The 13,992-nt window shown below is 34.2% G+C and overlaps 1 protein-coding gene across 1 annotated transcript; it reads right to left on the bottom strand.

Annotated features, from left to right (window-relative positions):
• Positions 1 to 1,998: 1,998 nt before the first annotated feature.
• On the bottom strand, positions 1,999 to 13,658 carry LOC132737355 (mucin-2-like). Its single transcript, XM_060724626.1, has 8 exons — positions 13,346 to 13,658; positions 10,000 to 10,185; positions 9,515 to 9,682; positions 8,814 to 8,969; positions 8,425 to 8,565; positions 7,714 to 7,862; positions 6,151 to 6,748; positions 1,999 to 4,989 (listed from the first exon to the last, which is right to left on the bottom strand). The coding sequence occupies exons 1-8, from the start codon at positions 13,410 to 13,412 to the stop codon at positions 3,635 to 3,637; spliced, it is 2,820 nt and encodes a 939-aa protein (XP_060580609.1). The 5' UTR covers positions 13,413 to 13,658; the 3' UTR covers positions 1,999 to 3,634.
• Between the last annotated feature and the right edge of the window lie 334 nt (positions 13,659 to 13,992).

The raw sequence follows: 13,992 nt of genomic DNA, 5'->3' as shown, positions 1-13,992 counted from the left end.
GTAAGGAACTACTGAAAAGGTCTATGACCGTGGGTTTGGTCAGCTTGATTGTTTTCCATGAAAACCGGACTTGGTTTCGATTAAAAGCAAAACAAAACGCCGTGGGTTCGGTTAGCTTAATTGTATTTCCTGACGCTTAAAAGGTTCTGATTTTCCCTTTTTGAACTACTGAAAAGGTCTATCCCCGTGCGTCTGGTCAGCTGGACTGTATTTCTTGAGGATCCAATCGGGCTGGGTTTTCAGTTAAGATAATTATACTAAAAAGGCCTATCACAGTAGATTTGGTCAACTTGCTTGTAATCCAAAAGGCTAGAAAGGTTCTTGGTTTTCCGTTGAGAGCTACTAAAATAGCCTGTCAGCTTGGGTTATGTCAGCTTGACTGTATTCCTTTAGGAAAGAAAGGTGCTTGGTTTTCCGTTTAGAACTACTTTTAACGCATATCACCGTGGTGGGTAAGGTCATCTTGACTGTATTCCCTGAGGCGAGAAGTGGGCTTTGTTTTCCACTAAGAACTACTAAAAAGGCATACCACCTTTCGTTGGTCAGCTTGACTGTATTCCATTAGACTAGAAAGGTCTCTGGTTTTTCGTTAAGAATTACAAAAAAGGCCTTTCAACGTGGGTTTGGTCAGCTTGACTTTATTCCCTGAGGCTAGAACTGGGCTCGGTTTTCCGTTAAGATGTACTATCCAAACCTATAACCATGGGTTTGGTCAGCTTGAATGTTTTCCATAAGGCCTGAAAGGTTCTTGGTTTTCCGTTAAGAATCACATAAAATGCCTATCACCGTGAGTTTGATCAGCTTGACTGTATTCCCTGAGGCTACAAAGGATTTTGGTTTTCCGTGAAGAAAAACTAAGAAATGTCCTAACGTCGTAGCTGTTTTCAGTTTGATTGTATTCCAGAAGCTAGAACCGGGTTTAGTTTTTGGTTAAGAACTATCAAAAAAGGCATATCACCGTCGGATTGGTCAGATTGAGTGTATGCTCTGAGACTAGAGACTACTAAAAAGGCCTATCGCAGTAGCTTGATTGTATTCCCAGAAGTTAGAACTGGGCTTAGTTTTCGGTTAACTATCATTTTTAAATAACTATACGTTATTTGTCTTATAAAAAAAGCACCTGCCACGTTCAATAACACGATGGCCTGCCTTAAAACAGGGCCAATATCTATATCACTTATTCGGCCCCGATAATCAAGCCCGCATTTGAAGTAATTTGATTGGCTAATAAAGCAAAAAAAATGAAATAGATATCTGCAAGAAACTGAAAATGGCACCCATTTTGTTTTAACTCGGTCTATGTGAAGACGCCGACAGGTTGCATAAATGAAACAAAATATTCTCAGTTTCTAAACAATCACAGTCTGACATTTATTGGTATACATGTACAATATAAGTTACAAAATGTGGCTAAGAATAGATATCCGAAGATTAAATGTGAAATATTATAAGTACATGTAGTTAATTAATAAAATTGGCAATAAATAAATGCTTTAGAACAAATGAGAAATATGAAAAAAAGCATAAAAAAGAAAAAAAAGTAAGCGATCTAAATTGTATGTACAAAGGCATTGTAATACATGTCTCCAAATTTTAGCTAATATATAACAAATTTTTGCTATATCATTTTAATGCTCTCTTAAAAACATATATAATACTCTTAAAATGAGACATTATCATATTTGCTGTTTATATGTTATTTGATATAAACAAGGGAGATCACTCGTTTTCATGTGAGTTACTTGAGTTGATGAAGTTTTCTTACCCTTTTACCCCATGAGCATATTATAATCATTGGAAAGCCTCCTGTTAAAAGTTCAAACGTGCTATAAAAACTACAAAACAATACTTTAATACTGATGAAACTTGGCACAAATGTTGGCTGGACCATAGCCTCTGTAACAGCAATGCTCAATCGTAAATTTCCTGTTACCATGGCAACGGGGGGCGTCTAAAAATTGCGAAAAAATCACTATTTTGCGTTATTTTTTTTTCAAAAAAAAAAACTGATTTTAAAGTGCTGCAAATTCTCAATGAATTGAGATGGAGTAAAAGGCTTTTCAGCGACCTGATGCCATTTTAGCCTGTCACATGTCCAAAAACTCTTTTGGCGATGAGGGGGGTAGTCCCCCCCTTCCCCACCCCCCCCCCCAATATGCCCCCTTCTGGCAACCCCTAATGTATCATTTTGATGAGAGGTGGCGCCGAAAAAGTGGTCACGTTTTTAAACAACATTTCTCAAACGAAAAACAGTGTTTGGGGTCACTTTTCACTGTTTGAGGCCTCAAAGGGGGGGGGGGACAAAAAACCGTCAAACACACGTATATATGAGTTAAAAGATTAGCAAAAAAATGATGACAAACTTTGGAATTACCAAAAACTGGTTTTTCCATGTTAACACGTGCATTTACACCTAAGTTTGGTGTAAAATTGTTGTTATGTGGCATTTTTTATTTTTTAATACATGTACAAAATTATTAAAATTGTCACATTATATTTGGCACAAAATAAGTATAGTATCAACCCACACTCCTCCGTTATATATTATAACTAGAAATATCAATAATGACAAAATATTAACAAATAAAATATCTACAAAAATGTATATAAAATTATGGCTTTTATTTTAAAAAGACATTAATGATCTTATCCGCTTCAAAGCAGTCTAAAGAAGAAATAGTAAAGTGAAAAGCAGTACATTACATTATAGTACAGTACATTTTCCCATTTATTCCCCTTCCGCATCGCCCTTAAATCTAGCAAAAGAGGCTAGGCAAAAAGTCCTCTTTGATACCTACCGATATGATTGTTTAACCAAACGCCACCACCCCCACACCCCCGCTCGTACTTTACATACTACATTGAGGGGCATCAAAGATAGTGGCCGCCCTATTTCAAACATTAAAGAACTGACGCCGTATGATATGAAAAGCGTTGCTGAGATTTAATTATATCTACGAAAAAGGCATGAAAAATCGCACACACGTCCTTAAACGTTATATCATTTTAATTAGACAAAAATTTACTCTTTGCCTAGCTATGGGAATTTTCTTTGTTGAATTTGCAAAAATATAACATTATAACCTTAAAATTTACATTCATTACTAATCAGACACAGAAATTTAACCAGCTAATTCTGTAAGATAAAGAGATCATGAGAATATTTGACATCAGAACAGACAAATATCACTACTGGTATTCCATGACAATAATAGAATACTTCAGTCCTTCATCAAAAGTTCAATAAAATCCTGCATGCCTACAATTGCATAATAGTATATATACGTTAAATTATAGATTTCAATCAGCATAACAGTTTTATTGTCGCGTTGTTTTTAGAAATGAATTTTAAATAACTTTTTATCATGTATCACAGTTACCACACACACACACATCCAAACACGACTCACAGTTACCACGACACTTTTGTAGCGACTCACAAATACGTATAAGTTTTACAACAACTGACAGTTACCACACCTCATTTACAAAACTAATATACGTCAAACATTTACCACACTAGGGAATTCATGACTGACTGTTACCATACTAAAATAATCTCGACTCGCAGTTACCCCACACTCATATAACTCTACTCGCAGTTACTACAGCAAATACATTATGGCATCACGATTCACGACTCGGATTCGTGTGCTTCGTCTTGACAGAAATGTCCATTGTTCAGGCTTTGAAGAGACGCAGAATTTGTTTTAGGCTTCAGTTCATCTTCGTGCCGGCTTGTATTGTTCAAGCTTTGAAGAGACGCAGAATTTGTTTTAGGCTTCAGCTCATCTTCGTGCCGGCTTGTATTGTTCAGACTTTGAAGAGACGCAGAATTTGTTTTAGGCTTCAGTTCATCTTCGTGCCTGCTTGTATTGTTCAGACTTTGAAGAGACGCAGAATTTGTTTTAGGCTTCAGTTCATCTTCGAGCCGGCTTGTATTGTTCAGGCTTTGAATAGACGCAGAATTTGTTTTAGGCTTCAGTTCATCTTCGTGCCGGCTTGTATTGTTCAGGCTTTGAAGAGACGCAGAATTTGTTTTAGGCTTCAGTTCATCTTCGTGCCGGCTTGTATTATTGCGGCTTTGAAGAGACGCAGGATTTGTTTCAGGCTTCAGTTCATCTTCGTGCCGGCTTGTATTATTCAGGCTTTGAAGAGACGCAGAATTTGTTTTAGGCTTCAGTTCATCTTCGTGCCGGCTTGTATAAAACTTTCGACGACGAACACAAACATAGGCTATCACCCCAATTATAATCAAGCCAGAAACAATTCCAACACCAAGTCCAATCATTAAAGGTTTAAGTGTATCGTCTTCTGGGTGTTGTGATCTACCTTCAGACGCTGTGATAGAGTTGTCTTTATCCCCTTTAGGTTTGTCTGGTGATTTGGTTGTTATCTCATTTGTTCGTTTTGTTGATTTAGCAGATTTACTCGTCTTGCCGCCGGTATCTGTATTGGTGACTTCGGCTTTTATTATTGTCACTCCTTTTGTGGTGGTTGTATTGTGTATGTTAGTGTATGGTCTCTTCGTTTCTCCTGTCTTCTCATCGGTCGTTTTTGTGAAAGATGAACTTGAAGTTGAAGAGAGGTTAGAAGTAGAGCTTGAGCTAAATCTAGATGTGCTGCTGCTACTGTTACTTGAAAACGAAGAAGATGATGATGAACTAGAAGATGAGAATGAAGATGACGTCGTTGTTGAAGCGGTAGACTTTGACGTTGAAGAGGATTTTCCTGGTGCACTTGTTTTAGCAGAGAAAACAGTTGTTGTGCTAGTTTGCTTAGAATCTGTAGGAGATGTACTTGATGTCTTTAAAGAACTTCTTGTAGTTGTCTTTGGCTCTTGTGTAGGTTGTGGCGTGGAAGATTTTTCTGACGTGGTCGAAGACGTGACGGTTGTTGAGGTAATCGGAGACTTTGTTGAAGAGCTTGTGCTAGCGATTGAAGAACTTGTCGTAGATGAGGATACAATCGTCGGTATCCCTGCATTATCTAAGAAATATATGAAGATATTAACTGAAACTGATAATTCGCTGTTTTTTCATTGTCAAGTTTAGCTGATTTGACTACATTTTTTCAAAAGATTGACTGTTATTTTGTTGACTAACTAAAAGTTTAAATTGAAAAATGTTGAGGATACAATATAAATCTGCCAAAATTTAAGACTGTCATACTCTTTTTATAAATTGAACGTAAATTCAGATAGATCCTTGCATACGGGGTTTATTTATTGTCCATGCGAATTAAATAATGAAATTGAATGGCAGAATGGCAAAGTGGTATTATATTGTGACTTTCGCCTGTCCTCCCCCTTGCAAGGGGCATAATGTTCGTTACGTATATTTTGTCTACTTGTTTATTAGAGTCTATTTATTTAATTATATATATAAAATGTGCAATACAAGACTTTCAAGGTTGTCATAACTGTTTTATGCATTGAAGATTTATATCCCTTATCAACACACATTTCCTAAACAACAAAATACTTGTATTTTACTTTACATGTAAAACCATTAGAAGTATCCTTTTTTATCCTGCTACAACTTAGAAAGGATTGAAGTATTATAAAGTGGCAAAATGCTCCACAGTCTAAAGCATGGTTGTAAAATAATAGTGTATGATTGATCAGATTATAGCACATTAAGATTAACAAGGAAACTTTAGGCATGCACTAAGTCTATTTACCTTAAATACGTACATAAAGATGATTTCTTGAAGGAAACTTTAGGCATGTACTAAGTATATTTACCTTAACCGCGTACATAAAGACTATTTCTTGAATAAATTTCGTTAAGGTTATTGTTAAGATAGTCTTACTGTAATGCTTTCCCGCCAAATATTCATCGGTCAATATCGTAGCAAATCGGTTATTTCCGGAACGTTTTTTTTTTCCAAAATCTAAGGCATTATATTATTTACAACCACTAATCCGTTATCCCTATGTACTAAATTCTGGTTACAAGCGGTTAAAAATTATTGAATACCGAAGAATGTGAAGAAGAAAAAAAAGTTCCGAAAATGACCGATTTATTACGATATTGGCGGATGGCGAAAGCAATGCATTTAGACTACATTTAGACAATTTTTCAAAATTTCTCCCTTTTGTTGTTGTTATCATTGAAAGATATATATAACAGCCAAATAAATAAAAACCTGTGGTGTCCGGACCAGGTGTTTTAACTTTCTTCGTTGATTGAGTAGTCGCTTGTCTAGTTGGCGTCGTTTTCATTTCCGGTTGAATTGTTCTTGTCTGTCTCATCGTAGTTTCTGTGAAAGATGGATTTGGTGTGCTTTGACTTGTTTGGCGTTCCATAGTTACTTTTGGCGATGATGTAGCGGTTTGTGGCGTGTGTGGTAGCGATGACGTCTTCACAACAGTTGTTGATTCAGTGGAAGTTATAACCGGCTTATTGGTTTCTGATTTGCTTGTATTTATGATCGTTGTTTCCGGAGATTTTGTTGTTGATGTTTCTTTCTTTATTGTCGTTTCAGTTGGAGTTGTTGTTGTTGTTGTTGTTGTCGTTTCAATTACAGCAGTCTTTGGTGAAGATATTTCTGTTATCTTTGTTGTTACTGTTGTTTTTGTTGTTGTACCTGATGTTGAAGAAGAAGATGATGTAGTAGTGGTTGAAGAGGATGAGCTGCTCGTAACTGGAGGAGAAGTTGTATTCTTGGTGCAGTTGTGGAGACGAACATCGTCTATGGCAATATCGCTTATGTAGCTGCGGGCTCGAGTTGCAACAATTGAAATCTGAAACAAAATAAAACTTGTGATATAATTACTGGCATCCGAACTCCAAACAGCGATTTTATTTAGCGATAAAGTCACTCTAGAGGGGGATATTTTTCCTCTTAAATACACAATTCGTATATGTACATGTAGTTAATAATAAACCATTTGTAAAATGTGAAATCAAATAAACGATTAGTAAATTGTTGATTTATACATGCAGTAAAATACACCATTTGTATATAGTTGTTACATCATTTGTAAATTATATGTATATATACATATAGTAGAATACAGCATTTGTAACTACATGCAGTTAATACACAATTGGTAAAATAGATAAATATACCATTTGAGTATACATTTAGTTAAATACACCATTTGTAACTACTTAATATACCATTTGTAAAATAGATAAATACGCCATTTGTAAAATAGATAATTACGCCATTTGTAAATAGGTAATACACCATTTGTAATTTAGATAAATACACCGTTTGTAAAATAGATAAATACGCCATTTGTAAATAAGATAAATACACCATTTTTAAAAAAGATAAATACACCATTTGTAAAATAGCTAAATACACTATTTGCATACATATATAGTTTACCGGTTGGCATAAAGAGTTAATATTCATATGCATTATTTAGCAGCAGAATCTTTAAATTATTATAATTTTTTTATTTGTGGATCGATTTTTTTAGATTCTTATATCATTTGAAAGTTCTTTACATACATACTTTTGAAATATAAGCAGATTTCCATTTTTTTTTTGGTTTAAAAAAAAAAAAAACCACGCGCGCATACGAAAAGTAGATCACCGTCTAAGTCAGTTAGACGCTTATAAGAAAACAACTTAAACAATTTAAAAAGTTATATTCTGTCGCTCCGGTCCCATCCTTTAACCGTGCCAATCGTTTAAATTTTTTTAGCATCACATAGATAACATTTTATTATGTTTAGATAGGATAAAATATTTAACCTGGAAAGGTTCGTCCTGCTTTTCTATAAAAATATTGCCTCGATGCCATTGGTCGCCCTGATTTCCATCTATATAGAATAACGGCTTTACATCGTCGTCGTCTATATATTGGGACTGGTCTAAAACAAACACTTCTAGGGAGCCAACATCTTGAAAATAAAAGTGTAATTTTTAATACAAAGCTGGTTAATATGTGAGGTAAACGATTGTGCTTTATTTCTGACATCGTTGTAGTAAAGTTAGCTTCATCCCAAATACGAAATATAACACTTTAGACTTTTTAACATAAGAAATGAATTAAATTCTTATAAATTCACATCGAACTATTTTAAATATTATCTGAGCATATACATTATATGTAATGATGACTTTAAACATTCTGAGTTATAAAAATGATTTAAAAATTTCCCTGTACTAGTGTAAGCTTTTACGTAAACTGTTTATGACACAAGGAGGCACACGAGTAAAACCACCGACAATCCGTAAGCAAGTTGAAAAGCTCACCCACGGGAATGTGTCTAGTGGACCCTTTGCAAGTGCAAAATTTGATACTACAGAATCGAGTGACCAATGATTCGAAGCTAGTGACCATAACAAGTCGACAACGAAGTGCCCAGGGTATATATTCTGACTGGAAGAGTGGAAGAACATATAATTTATCAAGCAAACAAATATACAAACAAACAACACAAGTAAAACCTTCACACTTACGTCCTTTCTCATCCGGGCCCAGAATATGGTACCAGAAATCGAAACACATTGGGCTGAGATCTTCTGTATACATGGGTGAAAGTAAATTAGCTTGATGACCTGTCATCGTAGGATTCGACGTCTCAAAGTACAGGTAATGCCCTAAAATATTGAACAATATATATGATCTAGACGGGGTTTGAAAGACTCTTATCTAGGTTACTGACACATACCAAGCCATGATCTAAGCTTGTTGAGACAAGTTTGTCTATGAATTTAGTTTATACAACCGCAAAAGCAACTTTTACTGTTTGCTTAAAGCTATCAAGTCAATGGTTTACAGTATTTGCATCATATGACGTTTCTAACTGCCACAGTTACGTATGTATGTTAGGCAAAAGCAAAAATACCATTTCCGGTGTCTCCTAAAGTATGGTCATGTTTAGGACCAGTATTTCCGGTTTGGGTTGCTCCAACATTCAGAATCCAGTCCTGTTCTTCGTCGTCATCTTGTTTCCAACCACAAAGATCATCCTCAAAATCACATTCTGTTAGCTCGTGGGGTGCTGTTAATTTATTTAAATTAATTTATATCAGTTTTGTTATAAATGAAACCTAACATATCAATATACAACATTTTAAAATGCGAACTGATACAAGTTAGCGAAAAGTTCCTTTTTTCTGATGCAACTGCTGAAAGTGATCTGCGCCCCTGAAATGATATTACCCAATAAGCAATCATCGTATGTGGTAACGTTAAAATGGATTATGATGAAATTTGACTGTTAATTAAATCATTTTCTCTAGACGTTGACATTACCCGAGACATAATTCATATCATGCCCCAGGTCATATAAAAATAAAAGCAGACGAGAAATTTGGTGAAAGCATATTCTAATTCAAACATCTCAGTTCATTACAGGCCTAAACATAAGACTTATGCAGAAATATAATCAACGCCAAAATAAAGTAGGAAAGGAAATGCTGAAAAATGTTTGGTAAAATCCCGAAAAGGAATATTTAAGATTATTTTTTCTTATCTTACATGATTAAGATACCTTAAGCAAATTATTTTTTATGCTTGCATGCAATATGTGCACGAAAAGCTAACCGGCACATCTAGGTAGTGGAGCGCTCCAATCTTTCCCATTACAGTACGCCAGTGTGTCGCCGATCAGTAAGTAATTATTAAGGCAGGAAAATTTTACGACAGCACCTTTTACAACTTCCATATCAAGATTTGTAACCTGACTAGGATCAAGGGGAACGCAGCCTGTCTCTAAAATTATAAATTTATACGTTTTCATCGCTGTTTATTAGCAAATCATAACAAGTTTTATATTAGAAGTACGTGTTTCGAGATATTTTAAGTGCATCTCTCATATACTAAAATACTTGTTATAAACACATGAAATAATATTTATTTGCGAAATGCAATGTAAAAAATGAAACGAAATTCGAAAAAAAATTGAATGAGGTGGGGTTTTTTTTGTTTTTTTTGGGGTTTTTTTTTCTAGGTTTAGAAAGATATGCTATATGAGATAAAATTACAGAGTTTCTTTGAAAAGATGGATTAGATTCAGAAGAAGAACTTACTGGTACAAAGTGGCGGTTCATTGCTCCACGTCCCGTCCGACTGGCATGTGGCAAACCTTGGACCATACATTAGAAATTTCTTTCGACATCTAAACTGTGCTCTGGTGCCTTTCCGTCGATATTTTATTACCTTTAAGCCCGGGAAATCACCGTCCGTAAACTTTGGACAGTTGGCCGCACGTCCCACTTAAATAAATGACGCAATATGATTTAGGTAAAAGAAATCATTATAAACTCGATAAAAATCGGCAAAGTTCGGCAATTTGGCAATTTCCCGATGTTATATAGTGCAAAGTCAAAACAATTGAAATGACAAAGAGCCAGCAGCATATATCTGATACGGAAAATCACGATGTTTGCCGAACTGTCTGTCAAGGTTAAACATAAACTACTGAGATAAATCAGAGGAAAAACTTCATGCATCAGTCATTTGTAAGACATAAGTGTTAAACATTTGAAAAGAAAGTGTTTGACATGATAACAAATGGCCGTAACTAAGTACAGAGTATAAACAAGTTCATACTATCTGGGTACAGTGTTGGACGCTTGCCGAAATGATGATCACAAAATAGAAAAATATCTTCTTTTTTTGCAGATTCTTACATTTTTCATTCATTACATTTATCTTGATATATAAATCCGTGTTAACAGATGAATTAGACATCTTTAGTGCATTGCGGCGGTTTTAAAATGGGGAGATTTTAGCACTTTATCATTCAAGCGCCTTGTCCGGTATTAAGTGTGGTGCTGCAGCACTTTTTCAGTCCTCCCAGCTTCAACAGACGTCAAAGTAAAACTCGTGGATAGTTGTTCATGCGCATCACAATATAGACAAATATCTTTTTTTTCCCGTCGATTTTTACATTTTTCATTCGTTATCATACTTAAATCGATGTGAACAGATGAATTAGACCTTTTAAAGTTCGTTCCGTTGGGTAAAAGGCAAGAATTTAGCATTTTATCATTCAAGCGCCTTGTCCGGTATATACCGGAAAACGGTAGACTGTTGAATATGCTGTTTTAGCAATGGTAAATTTTAAAAGTTTTCACAATTCTGATGCAAGTTTGATAATCGTCCAAGCACATTTAAGTTCACAGATGCTCTGACCTTCACATTTCTCTTTGACAGTTAATCTCGGACATCAAATCTAAAGCTGATTAGGCTGATTGACGCCGAGATATAAACAAACATGTCTTAAAATCGGCTTAAAGCCAGAAAAAAACAAACAAAACAAATCCTTAAATCATGTTTGCTACCGAATCCTTAAGAAAACATTAAGCACTTAAAAATCTTCCTTCATGCCTATCATTTTGTTGCCTTAACTAATTTTGCTTCATTTCTGATGAACTTAAATTACAACGAGGCCTTCTTCTCATTTTCTATAAATAGTAACGCATCGTTGTCGCGCGCGAAAAACGTGCAATATTATGGCATTTTACGAAATGAAACTTGGAATTTTAAAAATTTTTTAAAAACGGCAGTTAATATTATTATGCTTTTATTATTAACTGATCCAATACATTCATTCTCTATGTTATTGCATTTATACCAAAAAATAAAAGTTCAAGATTTTTGATGACATGCTGATAACGTCCAAACAAGTCATGGTATATAATGCAAATATTTTGCTTAAATCAGTATGCAAACTTTCCATGTAACCAAGCGAACACTTTGTTTTGCAACTCAGTATATTAAGTATTAAGAGCTGTTGTCGCCTAGGTTTTCGGGTAAGGTACATCTTCATATATTGAAACAGTTTGCCATTTTCAGATTTTTTTACCTTAAAGTCAATAATGGAAGGTCTGTTCATATAAATTGTGGTAAAGGCACTTATAATTCAAAAATGTATAAACAACGTTTCAAAATACCAGCATGCAAAAAGTAATTCATATTAGCATATTAATACTGATTTTCCTATAACTTCTTTACTAATTTTTAAATTCATGCATCCTTTGATAAGGAGTCTATATTTTTTCTCAAACAGTTAACGCCGCCTACACATTCCTTCTGTGGGAATGTACATGTAGGTAAAGTGTCCCGGAAAAATATAGAGTTCGTTTTTAAAGACTCATGGAGCAGCGGAAAGCACTCACTATTCTTTTTTATTGACTGCACATTACATGGCGGAACTGCGTTTCATAGAGGAAGTCCTAAGTGTTTCCTAAAGCTTAGGACGTAATGCTAACTTTCAGACCATTTAAGACCATTTCAACTAAATATTTCAATATTTGGTCAAATTCTTTAGGCTAAGAATAAATTCGTTCTCTTGAGAAAAGTTAAGAAATACAATGACATTCAATTTAATTCACGATGTGTTAATGCCCATCTGCATTGCTACTAAAAAATTGAAAGAATCATAACATAGGGTCTCATAAGTTCTGGGAAGGGCTTAATCTAATGTTGTGAGAACTTGTTGCCCAACCCATTTGCATTTTGATATATATATACTTTATTTGTATGCTATATTTGTAAACATGTATTAAATGCAATAAAATATGTTTAAACTAATAAGTCTGGACATTTTACTTTTAAACGCAAAATTGTCTCAGATTAGGTTCTAAGACTTTCTATGAAACGCAACTCAGGAATGTTAAGTTTTAGATTTTCTAGAATCATAGACTGGTATAGGTTCAAAACATGGTCGCATTATATAATATGGTGTCTGTGATCATATGAAATGATATGGAATTTTCAATTGTGCACGTTACTCGAATGACGACAAAAGTATCACGTGGTTTGGCGTCACAATCTTTGGTTCCTTTACATGTATACAAGCTGTCAAAGAGAAGCACTACTTTTGTGACATGTTTTATAATTCCTTTAAAATAAACAAGCTCCCTAAAAGCGTGCTTTCTTTTTATGGACAATATCTTTGTAAATAACCTTTTAAGTGTTGTTCACAACAGTAAGTCAAAAGAAATAATTAAAAACTATATGTAGCGCAAAAATATATTATAAGATTTCAAAATTAAATGTTGTTTAAAACTGATTAACTCATGATTTCATAAGATCGCATTTAAATTAAATTTCACGTTCTACACGTACTTACCCATACAAAATAACAGTGATCAAATTATTTGACTTACTTTTCTCACATCCACTTAAAAAGAATAGCTTCTACATTTATAAAAACAACAACAATTGATGCAACTTGTGCGAACTCGAAATTCAACAAAGATTATATTTATTGCATAACTACTGCATCTTGTTGGTAGCACAATTCAAGCGGAAAAGCTATGAAAAACAATTTACATGAAAAAGCATTGTCTTTAAAGTATGTCGACTTTAAGAATAAACTAACATTATTTTTCTCAAATTTTGCAATACTTTATAATTGTCACTTACCTCTTTCGTAGGCTTCGGTTGCAATATAATTTAATGTCAGCACATACAATATCGTAAAAATCTCCATCCCGGGCGAAATGTAAATAATGATGACTTAAAAGAAAAAACAAACAAACACAAAACGAAAAGTTGATAATATAAATTAAAAAATCAACTTCTTCTTGCACGTAAGCACTGTACTAAAATGTGAATAATACGTTTCGTGACTGCATTTTTGTCACCAAATCTACACCAAGTATCAACCGTTTGTTGTATTTCTTTTAATGAAACGAATTCATGTTGTTGTTGTTTTTGTTGTAATGGTCTTTGTTGTAATAAGACATGGTAGTGTGTTATGTCGCTGTTCCATCGTCATTTAAAATCTACGATGTCTTCCTTATTGTCAGTACTTCAGATGGAATGCTGGGTATTATATTTGTGTCAAGGTCAAGTGAGCGGCCATTTCAGATTTTTATATCTTATATTCGTTTTTTTATATCATACGTGAATAATATCATATTTTATCGTTACTTATCCTTATAAAGTAATACATATCAAAGGTTAATGTTTGATGCTCTCAGATGTCTGTCAATACATTGAGATGATTATATATGTATTTGACATGTACATATTTTAAGACACCGAGCTAAACATTATTTAAGCATACT

This window comes from Ruditapes philippinarum, unplaced genomic scaffold, assembly GCF_026571515.1.
Source record: "Ruditapes philippinarum isolate M1 unplaced genomic scaffold, ASM2657151v2 ctg2078_1_1_1_1, whole genome shotgun sequence".
Lineage (NCBI taxonomy): Eukaryota > Metazoa > Mollusca > Bivalvia > Venerida > Veneridae > Ruditapes > Ruditapes philippinarum.
The sequence above is the reverse complement of the archived record's forward strand: the minus strand, read 5'-3'. Positions and strand labels throughout refer to the sequence as shown.